Genomic DNA, 17,116 nt, shown 5'->3' with positions numbered 1-17,116 from the left:
CTTAGCAGTTATTCTCATATGAAGTTTCAATCAACTTCATAAAATTAATAATAATGCCACTTGAAGCAAAAGCGACACTATAATTTCAGTTAATAACATTAAACAGCAAATCACATTTAAAATTTACTGCAACCAATCGAATTAGGCGCTAACTTTAATTAAACAATAGTTATAAGGTTATAATTTTAAGATGTTAAATATTTTACATCATCTTAATATCGTGTTATGTTAAAATAACATCTTTTTCTTGAATTATAAGAATTATGACCCTATATATTTAGTGTTTGAATAAAGTTAAAGTAGTTATTAAAAGAAAAAATTCGGCCATGTTGTTTTTCGAATTACTAAAAAATAGCGAAAAATTACCAAACTTTATAATCTAATATCATTAGTTGAAAAAATGGCTGGTAAAAATACTATATTAAATTGTTAAAATCCAGCTTTTATTCCTTCCAATGATATATAACAATAAAATCAACAAAATTGATTTGTTTAAGTTTTATTAAATTTAATTAAAGAATAAAAGTTGTTGTAAAATCTGCAATAAAATGTTAGACGAATTGACAGGTGGATTATAGCTTTGAGCGTCAAATATTTTTAGTTGTTTTAAATTTTCCTATTTACTAAAATGTAAGATAACATAAAAACATAATAATTAGTAAGTAAATGTATATTTGTATCGTATTTATCAAAAATTTACTAAGTCACTTTACGCTCCGTTTTTAAGACTAGTGAAAAAACACCCTTATTTGCATATTTGAGTTCATGCGTAATACGCATGCTTACTATAAATGTCCATTGCGAAACGAACGTAATTTAAGTTCAGCAAACATTTTTGTCAGAGCATGCGTAATTTTCCAAACGAAGGTTTCTTGGAAGTTTCCCATTATTGATTAATGATCTACTTAACAGAAAACTGTTACAACCAGGATTATCAGCAGGATGTGTGACACAAGTTTCTTTGAAATATTTGCATATACCATTGTTCATATAAAAACCTCTTTGATGACGCGCTGTTATTCCTATTTTGTAAAGAATTAGTAATGAATATTAAAAAAAAAATTTTTTAAGTATTATCGTAAACAAAAAAAAAAGATACGTGCCTGCTTGAAAAGCAATTTCTCCTACATAGGCATCATCTATTCGAAATACTTTGTTCAAGTCAAATATTGATGTCATTTTATATACACTTGAGTTTGTTAATATAAAGCCTCCTCCAGAACAGTATGGATGATAATAGTCATTTTCAAATTCTATTTTAGACATTCCATATCGACCATATCTTTTTACACGGCCGTTGTAGATAACATTTCCGAAGTATCCGTCTGTAATATCAATACTTTTAACAAAATTTATTATGTTATCTATATTTATAAATGTATCGTCGTCACCTTTTAAAAGTGTTTTAAATTTTACGTTTTTTTTTGCCCACATTAATTCTATGATTACTTTTTTGGTAAGTAAATAAAAATCTTCTATAATATCTACAAAAACAATATCTTTTTGTACTTTTGATTCATCTGCCATTTGTATTGTAGCTTTTGCGTCTGTTATCCTTGCCACAAAAAACACAACTAAATATTTTTCATTTGTTATCCAATTATTACTATTTCCCCAGGATTCTCGTATCATATTTCTTCTGTTTCTGTAATTAACATGAGACGATATTATGATTACAGTCGTGTAAACTATTGCGTCGTTTTTTTCTACAGAGTCAAATATTATGTGTGATAGTATTTCCATTTCTTTTGCAAGTGTGTTTTTTTGCTTTGTACTTTGCATAGTTTTAATAGCGGTTGGAATTAAATCATTTATCTCAGTCAAGTTTAGTAATTGTGTTTTGTATAAATTATTAGTAATTATTTCACTTTCTTTCTCTGTTTGATTAAAATACATGAAGGAGTTTTTATCGATCATTTTTAATACCTTATATCTCGTATTAATAGTTGCAACCAACAATAACAATAATAACATTAATAAAAACATGATTTTTTTTTTTCTAGATAAAGTTAAAAATTTCCATCGAATCATTTTATAATTTTCTTTGCAGAAAGGTTTTACAGAAACGCCGTACGTGAGTCATTAACTATTTTATAAAAAATCTAGTTATATGCGTCATGATGATTTCAGACCGCTACGGATTAAAATTCAGTAATACTGATATAAAAGTGCATAAAAACTCTTTATGGTTTTTCAGCTATTATTTTTATTAAGATACCAATGAATTTATATTTTTATTTTATATTTCATAGTTTAATGCGTTTTCAGTTTTGTTTGGTTCAGTTTTTTTAGTATAGTTTCGTTTATCTTCAGTCTTAAGCTTAGTTGTAAAATGTTTTTATATTAACATTCCAGCGTCTGTAAATACATCGTGGTTCGCTCTAGTTTTACCAACATAAAGTCATAGCTAGAGTACGCATAGCGGTACGCCGTGTCAATATCATTTAAAGAAAGCATACGGTGTATAGTAAAAATACATTGGAAATATAATATTTAAAATAAAAACATTGGAAAATTTATTTTATAACAGTATAGTTTTGTACTTATATAGTTTTATAGTTATAAATTACCAGATTTTAGCTATTAAATATTTTAAAAATATCAAATAAAACAAATTTATTTTAAAATAAATATTTAAAATTATAATAAGGTATGCGAAAATCGCGTTTTACAGAACCGAATTTTGTGCTAAATTTCTATACCACGTTTTTTAAAGTCTATTTTGAGTTAGCGTGGATAAGACTTGTTTTTTTGGAAAACTTTTTAGAACTTGATAGCCATATAGATTATTTTTAGAAACTAGAATAGTTAAAAAACGAGAATATTGGGCGTGGTTTATGAATATAACGAACTGTATTATTGCTGACTTTGCAAAAAATACGTTGTATGGTGAAGTTAATGACAATGATATGTTCTAGTTTTTTTTTCAAACCATTCTTTCATTTTATTTTTTCATTTATCTATGCACCTTCCAAATTTCATTAAATATTTTTTTGTCACAGGCACTCTATTTTTAGGCGCCCTGTAGGTACTTATTTCTTTTACCCGATGTCGTTTTGGGAGACAGAGGGGTCAATTTATTATTTTGATTTAAAAAAATCAAAGCTAACTAGATAAAAAGAATAACTTAAAAAATATATTGTTTGATTTAAGATCTAATTTGAAATATAAGCATTTTCCTAATTTTAATATAAAGCTAATAAACTGTTTTTAATGTTTCCTTAATTTAACTTTAGAAAAAGGAAATTAATTCAAAAATGTCAAATGTCCAAAAGAGACAAAAATCACTTAGTTGTTTTTTAAATTGCCTTGCTTTCCTTCAATTTGTCTTTTTGTTTATTAATTTGTCTTGTTGCTCATTAATTTGTCTTTGTTGCTCATAGATTGCTTCTTGAAGTTTACTAGTTATTCTATTTTGGAAAGAATAAGACAATTAAAGAGAAAAGACTCTTGTTATCAATATTGTTAATAACAAAGAGTCTTTCAAAAATGCATCAACTAGTAAAGTTCAAGATTGTCTTAAATATCATTTTGTATAAATTATTATTAATATTTATTTCTATCATGTTCATTAATTGCATATACAAGATGTATTTGATAAAAACAAAATAAAAGTAAAAAAATATTAAACAACATGTGTACAAATATAGCTTCTACTTTTATTAATAAAGACACTAAAGTTGATTCTTATGATGTCCTAAAAAAGACTATTTGGAAACTAGACTTTTTTAATACATTAGTTCAATATTCACCACATTATTATAAGGTTGATATGCTTAAAGCTTAAATGTAACAACTTTCACAAAAAATATTTGTTTTAAGTGATGACCAAAGTTTGGCAACCACCTAAACTTTTATGTATATCACGTATACCTTTTATAATCAAAAACATTTATTATACTGCCTAACAATTTAGAAATTTACTCATGGGTTTAATGCTATAACACTAGAAGTTGATTTAAATAAAAGTATTCATTTCACGTCAAAAGATAAATGCTTAGCCAATGTTTTGGTCGATTACTTATTAAACAGCTGATGGTTATGAAACCTCTATGTAATCCCATCGATTTTATGGCTTTTATTTATTCTTGTTTTTAGTAGTGCAAAATTAATCAATCTACTAATTAAATTTGAGCAGCCGTGGCGCAATATTAAAAACGCTTGTTTTAGGAGCAAGAGATTCAGGGTTAGAAGCAAGCTCTAAGCAAATTTCGAGTCATCGGTAAGGAAGGAGACATAAACTTTATAGATAAATGCTCACGGTACTCTGCGTTAGGTCATCTTAAGGGCAACTAAAATAAAAATAAAAAAATAAAAAAATAATTGTTAAAAAAATTTACTTCTTTTCTACAAATAATGCAAAAAAAAAATCACTTTTTGTTGTTTAGCGTTGTCTTTAGACAAGGAAAAGGGCAAGTTATTTGAAAATGATCGCATGGCAACCTACATAACAACCTACATAAACAAAATGAGATATCAAAGCATAAAAGTTGATCGAGAAAAATTAATATATTTTATACATTAAAAAATCACCACGAAGTATCATTACAAGATATTGTGAAAACCACCTTCACTTAAAATGACTTGTCTTACTTCTGGGGAAAATATTTCATATAGAAATTATAATACATATTTTTCACTTACTATTACAGAAGTATTTATAGAGCAAGCAACGAGTGCATAGCTTATACATTATATATAGTTTTTTCAAACAAGTTTGAAAAAGAAAAAAAGAACTTTGCTTAAAGAAACAGAAAGGTTATTAAAAGACCAAGAAAAGAACTTCAACCAAACAGTGAGTGGAAATATAAAAATAACTACTGATAGACTCGACAAAATAGAAAATGAATTAAATGTAAACAAAGTTAATATGCGAAATATTGAAAAAGACTTAAACGATGTGAAAGAAAGCCTCAACTTTCAGGAAGAAAAAATAAAGGAAGAATTAACACTTGAAATTAACAATATAAATACTTAGAAAGCCGCTCTCGTCGTAACAACATAGTCGATGGTCTGAAAGATTCACCAGGACAAAGTTGGAGTGATTGTGAGAAATCTGTGAAAAAAATATTTACTAACAATCTTAAAATTTCAACTGAAATTATTGTGGAACGGGCGCAGTTAAGTCGTATAAAGAAGAAAAAACACCAAGAACTATCGTAGTGAAACTTTTAAACTATCAAGATAAAACTAAAATTTAAAGTTCACTTAAAAACCTAAAAGGAAGTGGAATATATATAAATGAAGACTTTGCCAAAGAGACGATGAAACAGAGAAAGAAACTTTGGGAAGAAGTTAAATATCTTCACAACCAATGTAAATACCCAACAGTTAAATTTAATAAAATTTTTTGTTGCGAATTTAGAAAATAAGTAAATTTTTGAGTCTAATTAAGAAAAAGTTTTACTTAAGTTTAGGCAAAGTTAATCTTAACTAATGGCTAAACAAACAATAGATTACGAAACGCAACACTTTAATGTTTTCAAATCGGCTAATAACTTTGATTTCATCACTCTTACGATCCAGATTTGCATTTTTGTAATGAAAATAATAATAACTCTCGATTTTTTGAATTAGTAACTTTTAAAAATGAATTAAAGTCATTAAATAATAACCTTACGGTGATACACATAAATATAAGAACCATAATTAACAATATTGACAAAGTAAAACATTTTCTTATAGAATGTAACTATTTGTTCAGTATGATTTGCTTAATTGAAATAATAAATCTTGGTGTTCTGACGAATCATTCAGAATAAATTAAACCTATTAATTCCGAAAATCAAACTAAATCAAAACGAGGAGGTGGAATTATGACAAATATTCATAATGATCTGACTACTAAAATTAGAGACGATCTTTCGGTTTCTGATGCCGATAGCGAGGTCTTTGCAATTGAAATGATAAACAAAAAATTAAAAAATATACTGGTGTCCGCCTGTTTCAGACCACCTGAAGGTGATATAAAAAAATATTATTCTGTATTGGAGACATAAATATAAACTGTCTACCGTACAATGAAGATGCTGTTACCAAAACATTTTTTGACGATATGTTTCAACACTACATCTTTCCTATAATAAACAATTTAACCCAGGTTATATTTAATTCAATCACTGCAATAGACAACATATTTACTAATTCATTTTATGATTTTTAATTAAAAGCAGGCGTAATCAAAACGGATATATTCGATCACTTTCCGATATACTTTTCCTTTTTTCAAGATGCAAAAAATAATAACTCTAAAATCAAAGTCTATAAACGAAAAATTAATAATTTTACTATTCAACAGTTTAAAGACTCACTGTCGGCAGTAAGGTGGGATAGGATTTACCAAGAATGCAACTTTGGGCATACCAACTCCGCCTATAATGGATTTATAGAAATATTCTTAAAGCACTATGATAATTACTCCTTAATTATAGAACAAGAATTAAGAAATAAATAAAATACTTTCAATGTCCATGGATTACGAGTGGTATATAAAAATCTTCAAAAAAAAAAAAAAAAAAACTTTACATCAAGTATTTAAAAAGTAGAATAAAAAAAAATCGAAATACTTACAAGCAATACAAAAATTTATTTAAAAAAATAAAAAAAGATCGAAGAAAAATCACTACTCGAACCAAATAAAAAATGAAGCTGGTGACATTAAAAAAACATGGAATACTATAAAAGAAATAATTGGGAACAAAAAAGTTAAATCAAATAGCTTACCTGCTCAAATCGTCATTAACAATACAGAGTACAGTGACAAAAATACGATTGCTGAAAAAATCAACGATTTTTTAAGTCTCCTAATAACTCATTCAAGTGATACCCAGAGCGAACTAAAATACCATGAACTAAACTACCAAGAACTTCATATTGCTCTTAAATCCTTAAAATTAAATAAAACTGCAGGTATAGATGATATCTGTAGTAGGGTATTGGCAAATGTCTTTACAACAATAAATAAACCTATATTTGAAATTTTTAAGTCTTTGATTAAAGCAGGAGTTGTACCGGACAAACTTAAAGTAGCTAAAGTAGTACCAATATTTAAAACAGGTGAAACATTCTTAGTTAATAACTATAAACCTATCTCGGTGCTCCCTACCTTTTCTAAGCTTCTCGAAAGAATAATCTATAACAGATTGTATGAGTATTTAATCTAAAATAAAATTCTAAATAAAAAGCAATTTGTTTTCCAAAAACAATATTCAATTGAACACTCAATCCTAGATCTGGTTAATGAAATAAGTGATTCTTTTGATAAAAAACAGTATGTTCTCGGCATCTTTATAGACCTGTCAAAAGCGTTTGATATTGTAAATCATAATATCTTACTTAAAAAAATGGAAAGCTATGGGATAAAAAACTAAACTTAGCAACAGACAACAATGTGTTTTTTTCAGATAATTATAAACACTCAAAACTACTAAGAGTTGAATGCGGTGTCCCCAAGGTTCCATTCTTGGAACTCTTCTGTTTCTTCTATTAACAATTAACTTCTATTAATATTAACGACCTTACAAAAGCCTCGGATAGTTTGATGTAATTATGTTTAATTATGACACAAACTTATTTTATTCCTCAAACTCAATCAAAGACCTTTATGAACAAAGAGCTTAAAAGATTAAATATATGGTTAAAATTAAATAAGTTATCACTAAATATAGAAAAAACAAAATACATATTGTTTCATACCAAAAAATAAAAAAATAATATACCAACTATCCTTCCCTCACTAAAATTAGATAAGGTAAATATTAAAAGAGCAGAAACAACTAAATTTCTTGGGATCCTTATTGACGAAAATATATCTTGGAGAGCCCATATAAGTACAATAAACACCAAAATTTCAAAAAATATTGGAATACTCTGCAAAGTTAAACCTATTTTGTCCCACAAAGTCTTAAATTGCTTTATTTTTCTTACATCCAAAGTCTTACGTACGCTAATATTACATAGGCAAGTACACACAAATCCAAATTGAACACTATTATTTATATAAGTCAAAAACATGCATCAGGATTAGTTTATAATAAAGATAAACTCAACCATGCTGAAACCTTACTTAAAACCTTGAATGCACTAAATGTTTATCAGATGAACATCTACCAAATTGTACGATTCATGCTTAAATACAAACTTGGACTAGTACCATACCTTTTTTTAGATAACTTCTTTCAAGTTAACTTTAATAGATGTATAACAAGAGCAACAGGCAACTTCACACTGCCTAAAAGAACAACAAAGTTCTCACGGTTTTCTATTTCCTACCGGGGTCCGTACCTATATAACAAAATAACATCAAAAAATATAGAACTTAAAGTATTAAATAATCTTGCCAACTTGAAATTTAAATTAAAACACATCATACTCAATATCAACAATTATATTGACATGTATTAAATTTAACAACAAAATTTATACTAAAATATTTATGTGTAACACTGACTGTATACTGTTTAACCCTTTTTGACTATATATAAGTATGAAATAGAATTTATTTAACCATTTAAAGAGTTACTCGTTGATTAGTCTTCATAGACTTCTACGAGTTTTCCTTTACAACAACATGTATATATCTGAAGTAACAAAAAAATTTCTTATCTTTTCTTTTTTCTTATTTTTATTCTTTTATTTTTAAAAAATACTGATAGTTTTTATGATAAGAAACACTAATTTACTTTATACTTAGTTTTTATTTTTATTAATTTACGTTATAATTAGTTATACTTGTTAAACCATTTTTTTATTATAATATGTTACACGTGGTAATATTGTTATATATATTTTTTTTTACGTTGCATTATATTATGTCATGTAGTTGTAACGTAACGATGTGTATATTTATTGAAGCTGTAAAAAAAAAAAAGAGAGAAAAAGTAGTTGAATAGTCATTTAATGTGTTTTTTATATTTAATGTGTTAATTTATAACTAGCTAATCCGGGCCCGTAAAATATGGGTCATGTTAAGTGTATTCCACATTACTTCTTTATATAATTATACTACTTTTACCGAAATAATACAATTCAAGATAAAAGTATATTTATTAATATATTCGTTTACAATTAGCAAAGTAATAATTATTAGAAAAGCTAACAAAAAATATAACTTCAAGACAAAAATATTTATTTTCAACAAAGTTTATTTACAAACAAAATAATACAAACTCTTAATTATAAAAAACAATATAAAATATTTTTTTAAAACAAATTATCATTTAACAAAACAGCTTTTATTGTTTACGATTACTATATATATACAACAGCGTACGAAGAGTTCGTAAATCGCCGTCTTAAAGAGAACGAGTCCGTCGATGTATATCTAGCAGAATTATCAAGGCTGAGCAAGCTAATATCATCTCACGTAAGCTAAGAGTAGATAAGGTGCACATTTACTCTCGGATTACCTAACAAAGCAAGAAAACAGCTGCAAACTGCATCCTCAATCTACCTATCAACTATGTCGATGTACAAGGTCGCTGAAAAATCAAGAAGTTTGGTAATCTTACGTCGCAAAGAATCTTGTATTGATAGTTGCGTGAATTGTGTTGCAATTAGTTCAAGACATGTTCCTCAAGGACGCAAACAAAAGACCATAATGTGCTACCATTGAGGCGAGGATGGACATATCAGTCAAAACTACTGCAAAAAATTTGAAAAAAAGCGGTGCTTTGTGTGTAGAATAAACAACCACCTGGCCCAGCACTGGTATAAAAAGTGTACAAACTTAAAAAAAAAATTAAAGGAAGGAACCCGTTTTTATGCGAGCCGCTTCCCACAAAATTTAAAACCGCCAACTCTTTGCGTATGTGTCAATGGAAAAAAAATAAAAGCATTATTGGACACGGGATGCTCCAAATCAATTTTAAGTCGTGATATTGTAAACATAAAAAAGGTTGTCATGATGAATGGGAAGTCAATTGAAGTAAAACACCAGATTATTGTTGATCTTTCAATATATAATACCACCGTCAGTTTGAAATGCTTAGTTGCCAACGTTGTCCCCGAACATTAAATGCTACTTAGTATGGACGCAATACAACCGCTTGGAGGTGTCCAAGTTAGAAGAGACGGCGAAACCATAATGTTCAATGTAGAAAAACTAATAATTGGCGCTAATGCAGTCTCTCAAGAAAAAATGAATGAAGTATCCTTGCCTCCTATTCAAAAACTGATTGATAAAGACTTCGTAGCAGATTTCAAAAATGGCAGTTGGAGCGTGTCTTGGAAATGGCTGCTGGAAGCACCAAATCATCTCTGAAAACGTTAAAACTGAGTACGCACTGGAAATATGAGAATAGATAACACAGGGATGATTAAAACCATTTGAAGAGAGATATAATTACACCATTCCGTTGATGGCAGTAATTCAACATAACAAATTAAAAGTACGTCTGGTGATGGAGTACTGTGAGCTGAATCATTTTGTACCCAGTCATACTGCAGATGGCGATATTTTCAGTACCAAACTTCGCAGCTGAAGAAAGTTGGGAGAAAATCTTAAGATAATTGATTTAAAGAAAGCGTATCTGCAGATTCGTGTTGACAAAGCATTATGGAAACTTTGGTTTGAATGAGGTACCCAGAATAATGACAAAAGTCTTAAGTAAAATATTATCTTCAGAAAAAAGGTGTCAATTTGGGATTTTAATTTATTGATGACATCATTGTCAATAATAACATAGCGTCAAGTTACAGGGTTCAAGTGCTCTTAAAAAATATATCGTGTATTCAAAGTTGCCGGCAAAACGTGTCAATGGTCATGTGCTTGGATTGCGAGTGTACAAACAATGCAACCAAGTCCGTTAGAAACGTAACAACATACTCAAAACTCTTGAAGGAAAAATGACACCTTGGCAAATTTTTTTCTTGAGGTGAAGTTGTTTCATAATCTTCCTCACTTAGGAGTCGATCGAACACTTTATCTGATAAAAATTTGTCTGATGAATAATTCAACTGAGCATGCTATTATTCAGCTTACAAGAAGCATATCAGACTCATTTAACAATTCTAAATTCACATTAGGAATATTTATTGATTTAGCAAAAGTGTTTGATACTATTGATTATAAAATTTTTAAAAAAATTAAAATATTATGGTATAACAGACAATGTCTTAAAATGGTTAAAAAGTTATTTAACTAATTGTAAACAATTTATTTACGCTGATGACACATTTTTATCAAATTTGTTAAATTTTACATGTGGAGTTCCTGAAGGTTCCATATTAGGACCTCTTCTTTTCTTTATTCATATTAATTATATTAATGATACAAAGCCTTGGATTTAATAACAATTATGTTTGCTGACGACACTAATTTATTCATGTCACACAAAAGCATTTCTACACTTTTTCATTACGTGAACATAAAGTTAATCAAAATATCTGGCTGGTTTAAGATCAACAAATTATTTCTTAACATTGATGTAACTAAAAGGATTCTTTTCCAACCTCTTATCAAAAAACATAAACTGCCAATTAACGTGCCTCAACTTGTTATTGTCAATATACAAATTAAAAAAGTAACAGTAACCAACTTTCTTGATGTTTGTATAAATGAAAATCTTACTTGGAAAAATCACGTTAAAAAATTATCAAGTAAAATTTCAAAAAGTATAGGAATATTGTACAAAGCAAGAAATGTTTTAAATAAATACATCTTGGTACTCATTTATTCATTATCACATAAACTATGCAAACATTGCTTGGAGAAGTTCAAATAAAAATAAACTTAAACCTCTTTATTGTCAGCAGAAGCATGTAGAGTCCGCGCCAAACTTATTGCGATAAATATAATATATTTTATTCATTTTATACTGTTTTAAACAATAAAATATCTAAAAGTAGTCATAATCAAAGAAGTAATAAGGAACATATTGTTTTTAGCGCCAAATATTTTTCCGCGTCAAAATATGTTATACCATATGATATTTTCTGGTGACAAACGGATAACACATACCAGTCATTTAACATTTAACTGCAACAGGCGAGTTGCTAACGCTAGTTAAGTGATATATTTATTAACATAGACCAAAGTGCCATCACATGTGAATTAATGAGGAGGACTTCTATGGGACGTGGAACTAAGTTAAATGCTAAAGAAGTCGCTATGATTAAGGCATTCAGGGCTCCCAATGTATCAACGTCTTAGATATTGAAAAATGTACAGCAAATTCGGAAGGTGATTGAGAAGATTTTGAAGGATCCTGATACGTGTTTGCTATTTGAAAACAAATTCCAACCAAAGTGCTTTAAAATTAACCAATCGTGACAAATGTTACATATTACAAGTGGCTTCAAACACCGGCAGTAGTGCCCGTTTAATAGGACCCAGCTGGATATTGATGTGTCATTGTGTACGATACAAAGAACGTTAAATGAAGCCAAACATCTGAGGTATGCAAAGTGTATGTCAACGCCGGCAATGCAGAAACGTCTAATGGAGAAGCGTATGGCATATGCGAACAAATATTTATCTTGTCCATCTGATTGGGGCTCAATTATTTGATATGGTGACGAAAAATTTAATCTTGATGGTCCAGACGGATATCAAAACTATTGGAATAACTTACGAAAAGAGCCGGAGACTTTCTTGTCTAGACAAAATGATGGTGGTGTTGAAGTCATGATTTGGGGTGCATTTTCAAAGGGTGGATTATCTGAATTAAAGTTCTTAGAAACAAACAGCTGAAAACAATATTATTACACTCTCTGATTATTTAATACAATATGGACATGCCAACTATGGACATATGTTTGTCTTTATGCAAGATATCGCATCAATACATACGGCAAAGATAGTGATGGAGTTTGTAACGGAACATGACATCCAGTTTTTTGATCATCCAGCGCTGTCACCCAACTTGAATCTAGTTGAAAATATTTGGAGTTACTTGTCTTGTCATGTGTATGCAAATGGAAAATAATACAGTAACGTTACGGAACTGAAAATGGCCATCCAGATGTAATGGAACAAAATTCCCCAAACTTTGCTTGAAACGCTCATTTCCCCTATTACTAAGAATTGCATTCAGGTTATTATGAAGAAAGGTAAAAAGATTGACTATTAGGTACATTTCTACGTCTCAGTAATCTCTAAAACCTGCTTAAATGGTGTGTGTGCTATTGGTTTGGCACATAATGCATTTTTCATTTTATTCATTTTTCGGTTTTTGCATGTTTTAAACAAAAACGAAAACAATATTGTCCTTTTTGTGTGTTTTATTTCTTGTGTTAAATTGTGTTGAATATGCATGAATTATTGTGTTAAATTTAATACGTTCATACACCTATTTTTATTACTAAATTATTGCATGTGCTATTCGTTTGGCGCGTACTGTAGCACGTTTTACATATTTTAAAGACCGTTAAACTCATGCCGAGCCTCCATTATTTAAAATCGAAGTTTTTAATATATATAAGCCTAATATTTTTAAGCTTCTTTGTTTTATGTTTAAATGTAAAACCAATTCGTCCACGATTTCTTTCCATAATTTGTATTCATCAAAAGATAAAAATAAATACATTTTACGCAATGATAATTTTATTAGGCAGCCATTTTTCCAACAAATCTTTTTAAATTTTGTATTGATTATCCCGGACCATTCTTATAAAATAAAATAGTTAAAAAAAATTTAACTAAGAATTTTATTCATCAAAGTAACTACTTTTCTTTAAAACGAAAGCTCCTTTTTCGATTGAAGATTTAACAATATACTTCTGATATTTTTTAGTAATGTTCCTTTTTACCCTCTATTTAAACATGAATTTAAATAGAGGGTAAAAAGGAACATTACTAAAAAATATCAGAAGTATATTGTTAAATCTTCAATCGAAAAAGGAGCATACAATAAATAAAAATTATATATACATATATATATATATATATATATATATATATATATATATATATATATATATATATATATATATATATATATATATATATATATATATATATATATATATATATATATATATATATATATATATATATATATATATATATATATATATATATATCATTAACAACTGTAACCTACATATATAATAGATGTAACGCGTATTGTATTTATAACGGTTATTTTAAGTTTCTTAACTTAAAATATCCCGTTATAACAACGTCTTTTCTATAAACTTTCTAATTTTGTAGAAAAGACGTTGAATCATTCTTAAAAAGTTGTGAAAGATGTTTATCAGTGGATCCTGCACCAATTAGATGGGAAGAAGGAAATCTAGAAGTTGAAAAGAGCCGGCTCCGTTTAACTATTAACGTATAAATTAAAGATTTATTTATTTGTTATTGACTGTGGGGACCAAGTTTGCAATTCGCAAAAAGACCGAATTTGCAATTTGGAGAAAACTACTAAACGAGAAAGAAACAACTGTGAGTTTCTATTTAAAAGAAATATTTTGAGAAAAAGGATTTCCATGGCAAGTTTTACTTGAAAACAGCAAGACTTTTTGCAAAAAACTCGTTTGTGAGCTATGCGCAGAATAGGGAGTGTCCATCCGGCTTCGTTGCGCTTACAGGCAATCTGGATATGGAACTGTTGAACTTTTTTTTGTTTTTTTTTTGTTTTGCCGTTAAATAATACATACAGTTTCGAAGCACATAAATAAAAATAAATATTGGCAGGGCAAGAAGAAGACTAATTTAGCCTTATCACCGAGCCCTATTCTCACGTATTTACAAAAACCGTAATATTTAAATATCTATAGTTAACAAATATTTATAAAATAAAAAAAAAGTAAAAAAGTAAAATAGATAACAATTCCTTATCATTTAAAGAAAAACTTAAAGAATAAAACTTTAAGGAAAGAGTAAGATCATTTTTTCAGAATAAGAAAAAATAAATAAGATATTATCATTTATTTAAAAATTAAAAATATAAAGTAAGATTTAAAAATAAAAAGTAAATAAATGAATATACACCATAGAAATAACAAAAATAAATTAGTCAACTTCATAGAAATAACGTAAAAAAATTAGCAAACGTCATAGAAGTAATAATAAAATAAATATAAAAATAATAATAAAATATAATAAAAGATAATAAAAAAAAAATAAAAAAATGTTGATACACTCAGTGACATAATTTTGTATTAATTATTTTATGTATTTGAGTTTTAATTAAAAAAAACATTTAAAATCGGATATATTAAAATCCATAAGTAAGAATGCTTGTTTTGATTCATTTTTAAACTGCTCTATACTAGTTTTATGTCTATTTACAATTTTGGGAAACATTTTCCACAAGTAGGGTCCACCATAAAGAACTGAATATGAAGTTAGTTTTGAATTATATTTTGGGACAACAAAGTTGTTACTTGAAAATTTTGTTGGATATTTATGAACTATTTTGTCAAAATAGGATTGAAATATTTTAGGAGATAATCCTAAATTTGTTTTATACATGAACATTAAAACTTGGTGTAAGTTGATTTTATATATATTTAATGCTCCAAGTATACGCAGAAGAGGCTCACAAGGTAGTGTTCTATTAGCTCCAAAAATTATTCTGCACGCGTGTTTTTGTTTATAGTACAATTTTTTTAATTTTGTATGGTTTGTACTTGCCCATGCAATATTGCAGTAAGTTAAATAACAATGAATAAAAGAGAAATATAAACTTTTCAAAGAACTACTGCTTAAAAATGGTTTAGCCCTATATATCATTGCTAAATTTTTTGATATTTTATTTTCAATACTTTTTATATGTAAACTCCAACGTAAATGTTCGTCTAAGATTACGCCTAGAAAGTTTACTGAGTTTTCTCTTTTAATGTTAGTGTTATTGATTATTAGATTAGGCAATTTGATGGGAATATTTTTTGATTTATTAACTTTGTGGAACAAAATAAATTTGGTTTTATCCACATTTAGAGAAAGTTTATTACTTTTGAACCACTCATTAACTTTCAATATTTGTTCGTTTGTTGTTTCAAATAGTGTATTAATATCACTGTGGGAGTAAAAAAGATTAGAGTCATCTGCAAAAAGAATACAAGTTAATGGGTCTGTTGCTAAATTTAAATCATTAATATACACTAGGAACAACAGTGGTTCTAAAATAGAGCCCTGGGGAACCCCACAAGTTACGGCAGTCGGAAATGTTTGTTTTTGTTCATAAACTATAAATTGTTTTCTATCGGCCAAATAACTTTTGAACCAAAGTAAATTGTTATTTTTTACACCATAGTGTTCAAGTTTTTTTATTAGTATATTATGATTAACGGTATCGAAAGCTTTTGACAGATCAATGAAAACTCCTAAGATAAAGTAGTTACTACTGAATGCACTTGATATTTGATTTACTAGTTCAATCACTGCATGCTCCGTTGAATTTTTTTTTTTGAAACCAAATTGTTTTGAATACAGCATGTCGTTTTCTGATAAGTGATTAAAAAGTCTATTGTACATTATTCTCTCAAGTAATTTTGAAAAACAAGGTAAAATAGATATTGGCCTATAATTAGAAATATTTGAGTCATCTCCGGACTTAAATATCGGCGTGATTTGTGCAATATTTAGCTTTTCAGGGACGATACCTGTTTTAAGTGAAAGATTAAATATGTGAAATAACGAGGGTTCTATTATATTATATATTGATTTTACAACATTAACGTTAATTTTATCAAATCCAGCACTTTTGTTAGTTTTAAGGTAAAAAAAGGCGGTTTGCAATTCAATTAGTTTTAAATTAGGTTCATCCATGACTTTATCGTAACTTTTTAAATAAGATTAAAATGGTGTTGAATTCATAGGAATTTTTAATGCCAAATTCGGACCAGTATTAGTAAAGAAGCTGTTTAGTTTTTCAGCAATAATTGATTTATCATAAATTGTGTTTTTATCAATTGTTATTTTTTTTGGCAGAATGTTTCTCGCATAAATATTTTTTCCTATTATTTCTTTAATTACACTCCATGTTTTTTTAGTGTTTCCGGTGGCTTTGCATTATAAAGCTTTTTTGAGTTCCTTTTTGTTTTTTCAAATATATTTTTATAATTTTTATATGTCATTTCGTTTCTATAAGATTTTTTTTTCAAGTACTTATCATATAACTTTTGTTTTCATTTTGAAGATTTTAGTAACCCGTTAGACATCCATGGA

The 17,116-nt window shown here is 27.8% G+C and overlaps 1 protein-coding gene across 1 annotated transcript; it reads right to left on the bottom strand.

Moving 5' to 3' along the window:
• Positions 1-655: 655 nt before the first annotated feature.
• LOC100210954 (N-acetyllactosaminide beta-1,3-N-acetylglucosaminyltransferase 4) lies at positions 656-2,112 on the bottom strand. Its single transcript, XM_065792141.1, has 2 exons — positions 1,104-2,112; positions 656-1,022 (listed from the first exon to the last, which is right to left on the bottom strand). Exons 1-2 carry the CDS (start codon positions 2,029-2,031, stop codon positions 823-825), a joined length of 1,128 nt encoding a protein of 375 aa, XP_065648213.1. The 5' UTR covers positions 2,032-2,112; the 3' UTR covers positions 656-822.
• Between the last annotated feature and the right edge of the window lie 15,004 nt (positions 2,113-17,116).

This window comes from Hydra vulgaris, chromosome 03 (genome assembly GCF_038396675.1).
Source record: "Hydra vulgaris chromosome 03, alternate assembly HydraT2T_AEP".
Classification (NCBI taxonomy): Eukaryota; Metazoa; Cnidaria; class Hydrozoa; order Anthoathecata; family Hydridae; genus Hydra; species Hydra vulgaris.
Note: the sequence above shows the minus strand (reverse complement) of the source record. Positions and strands in the feature narration are given on the sequence as shown.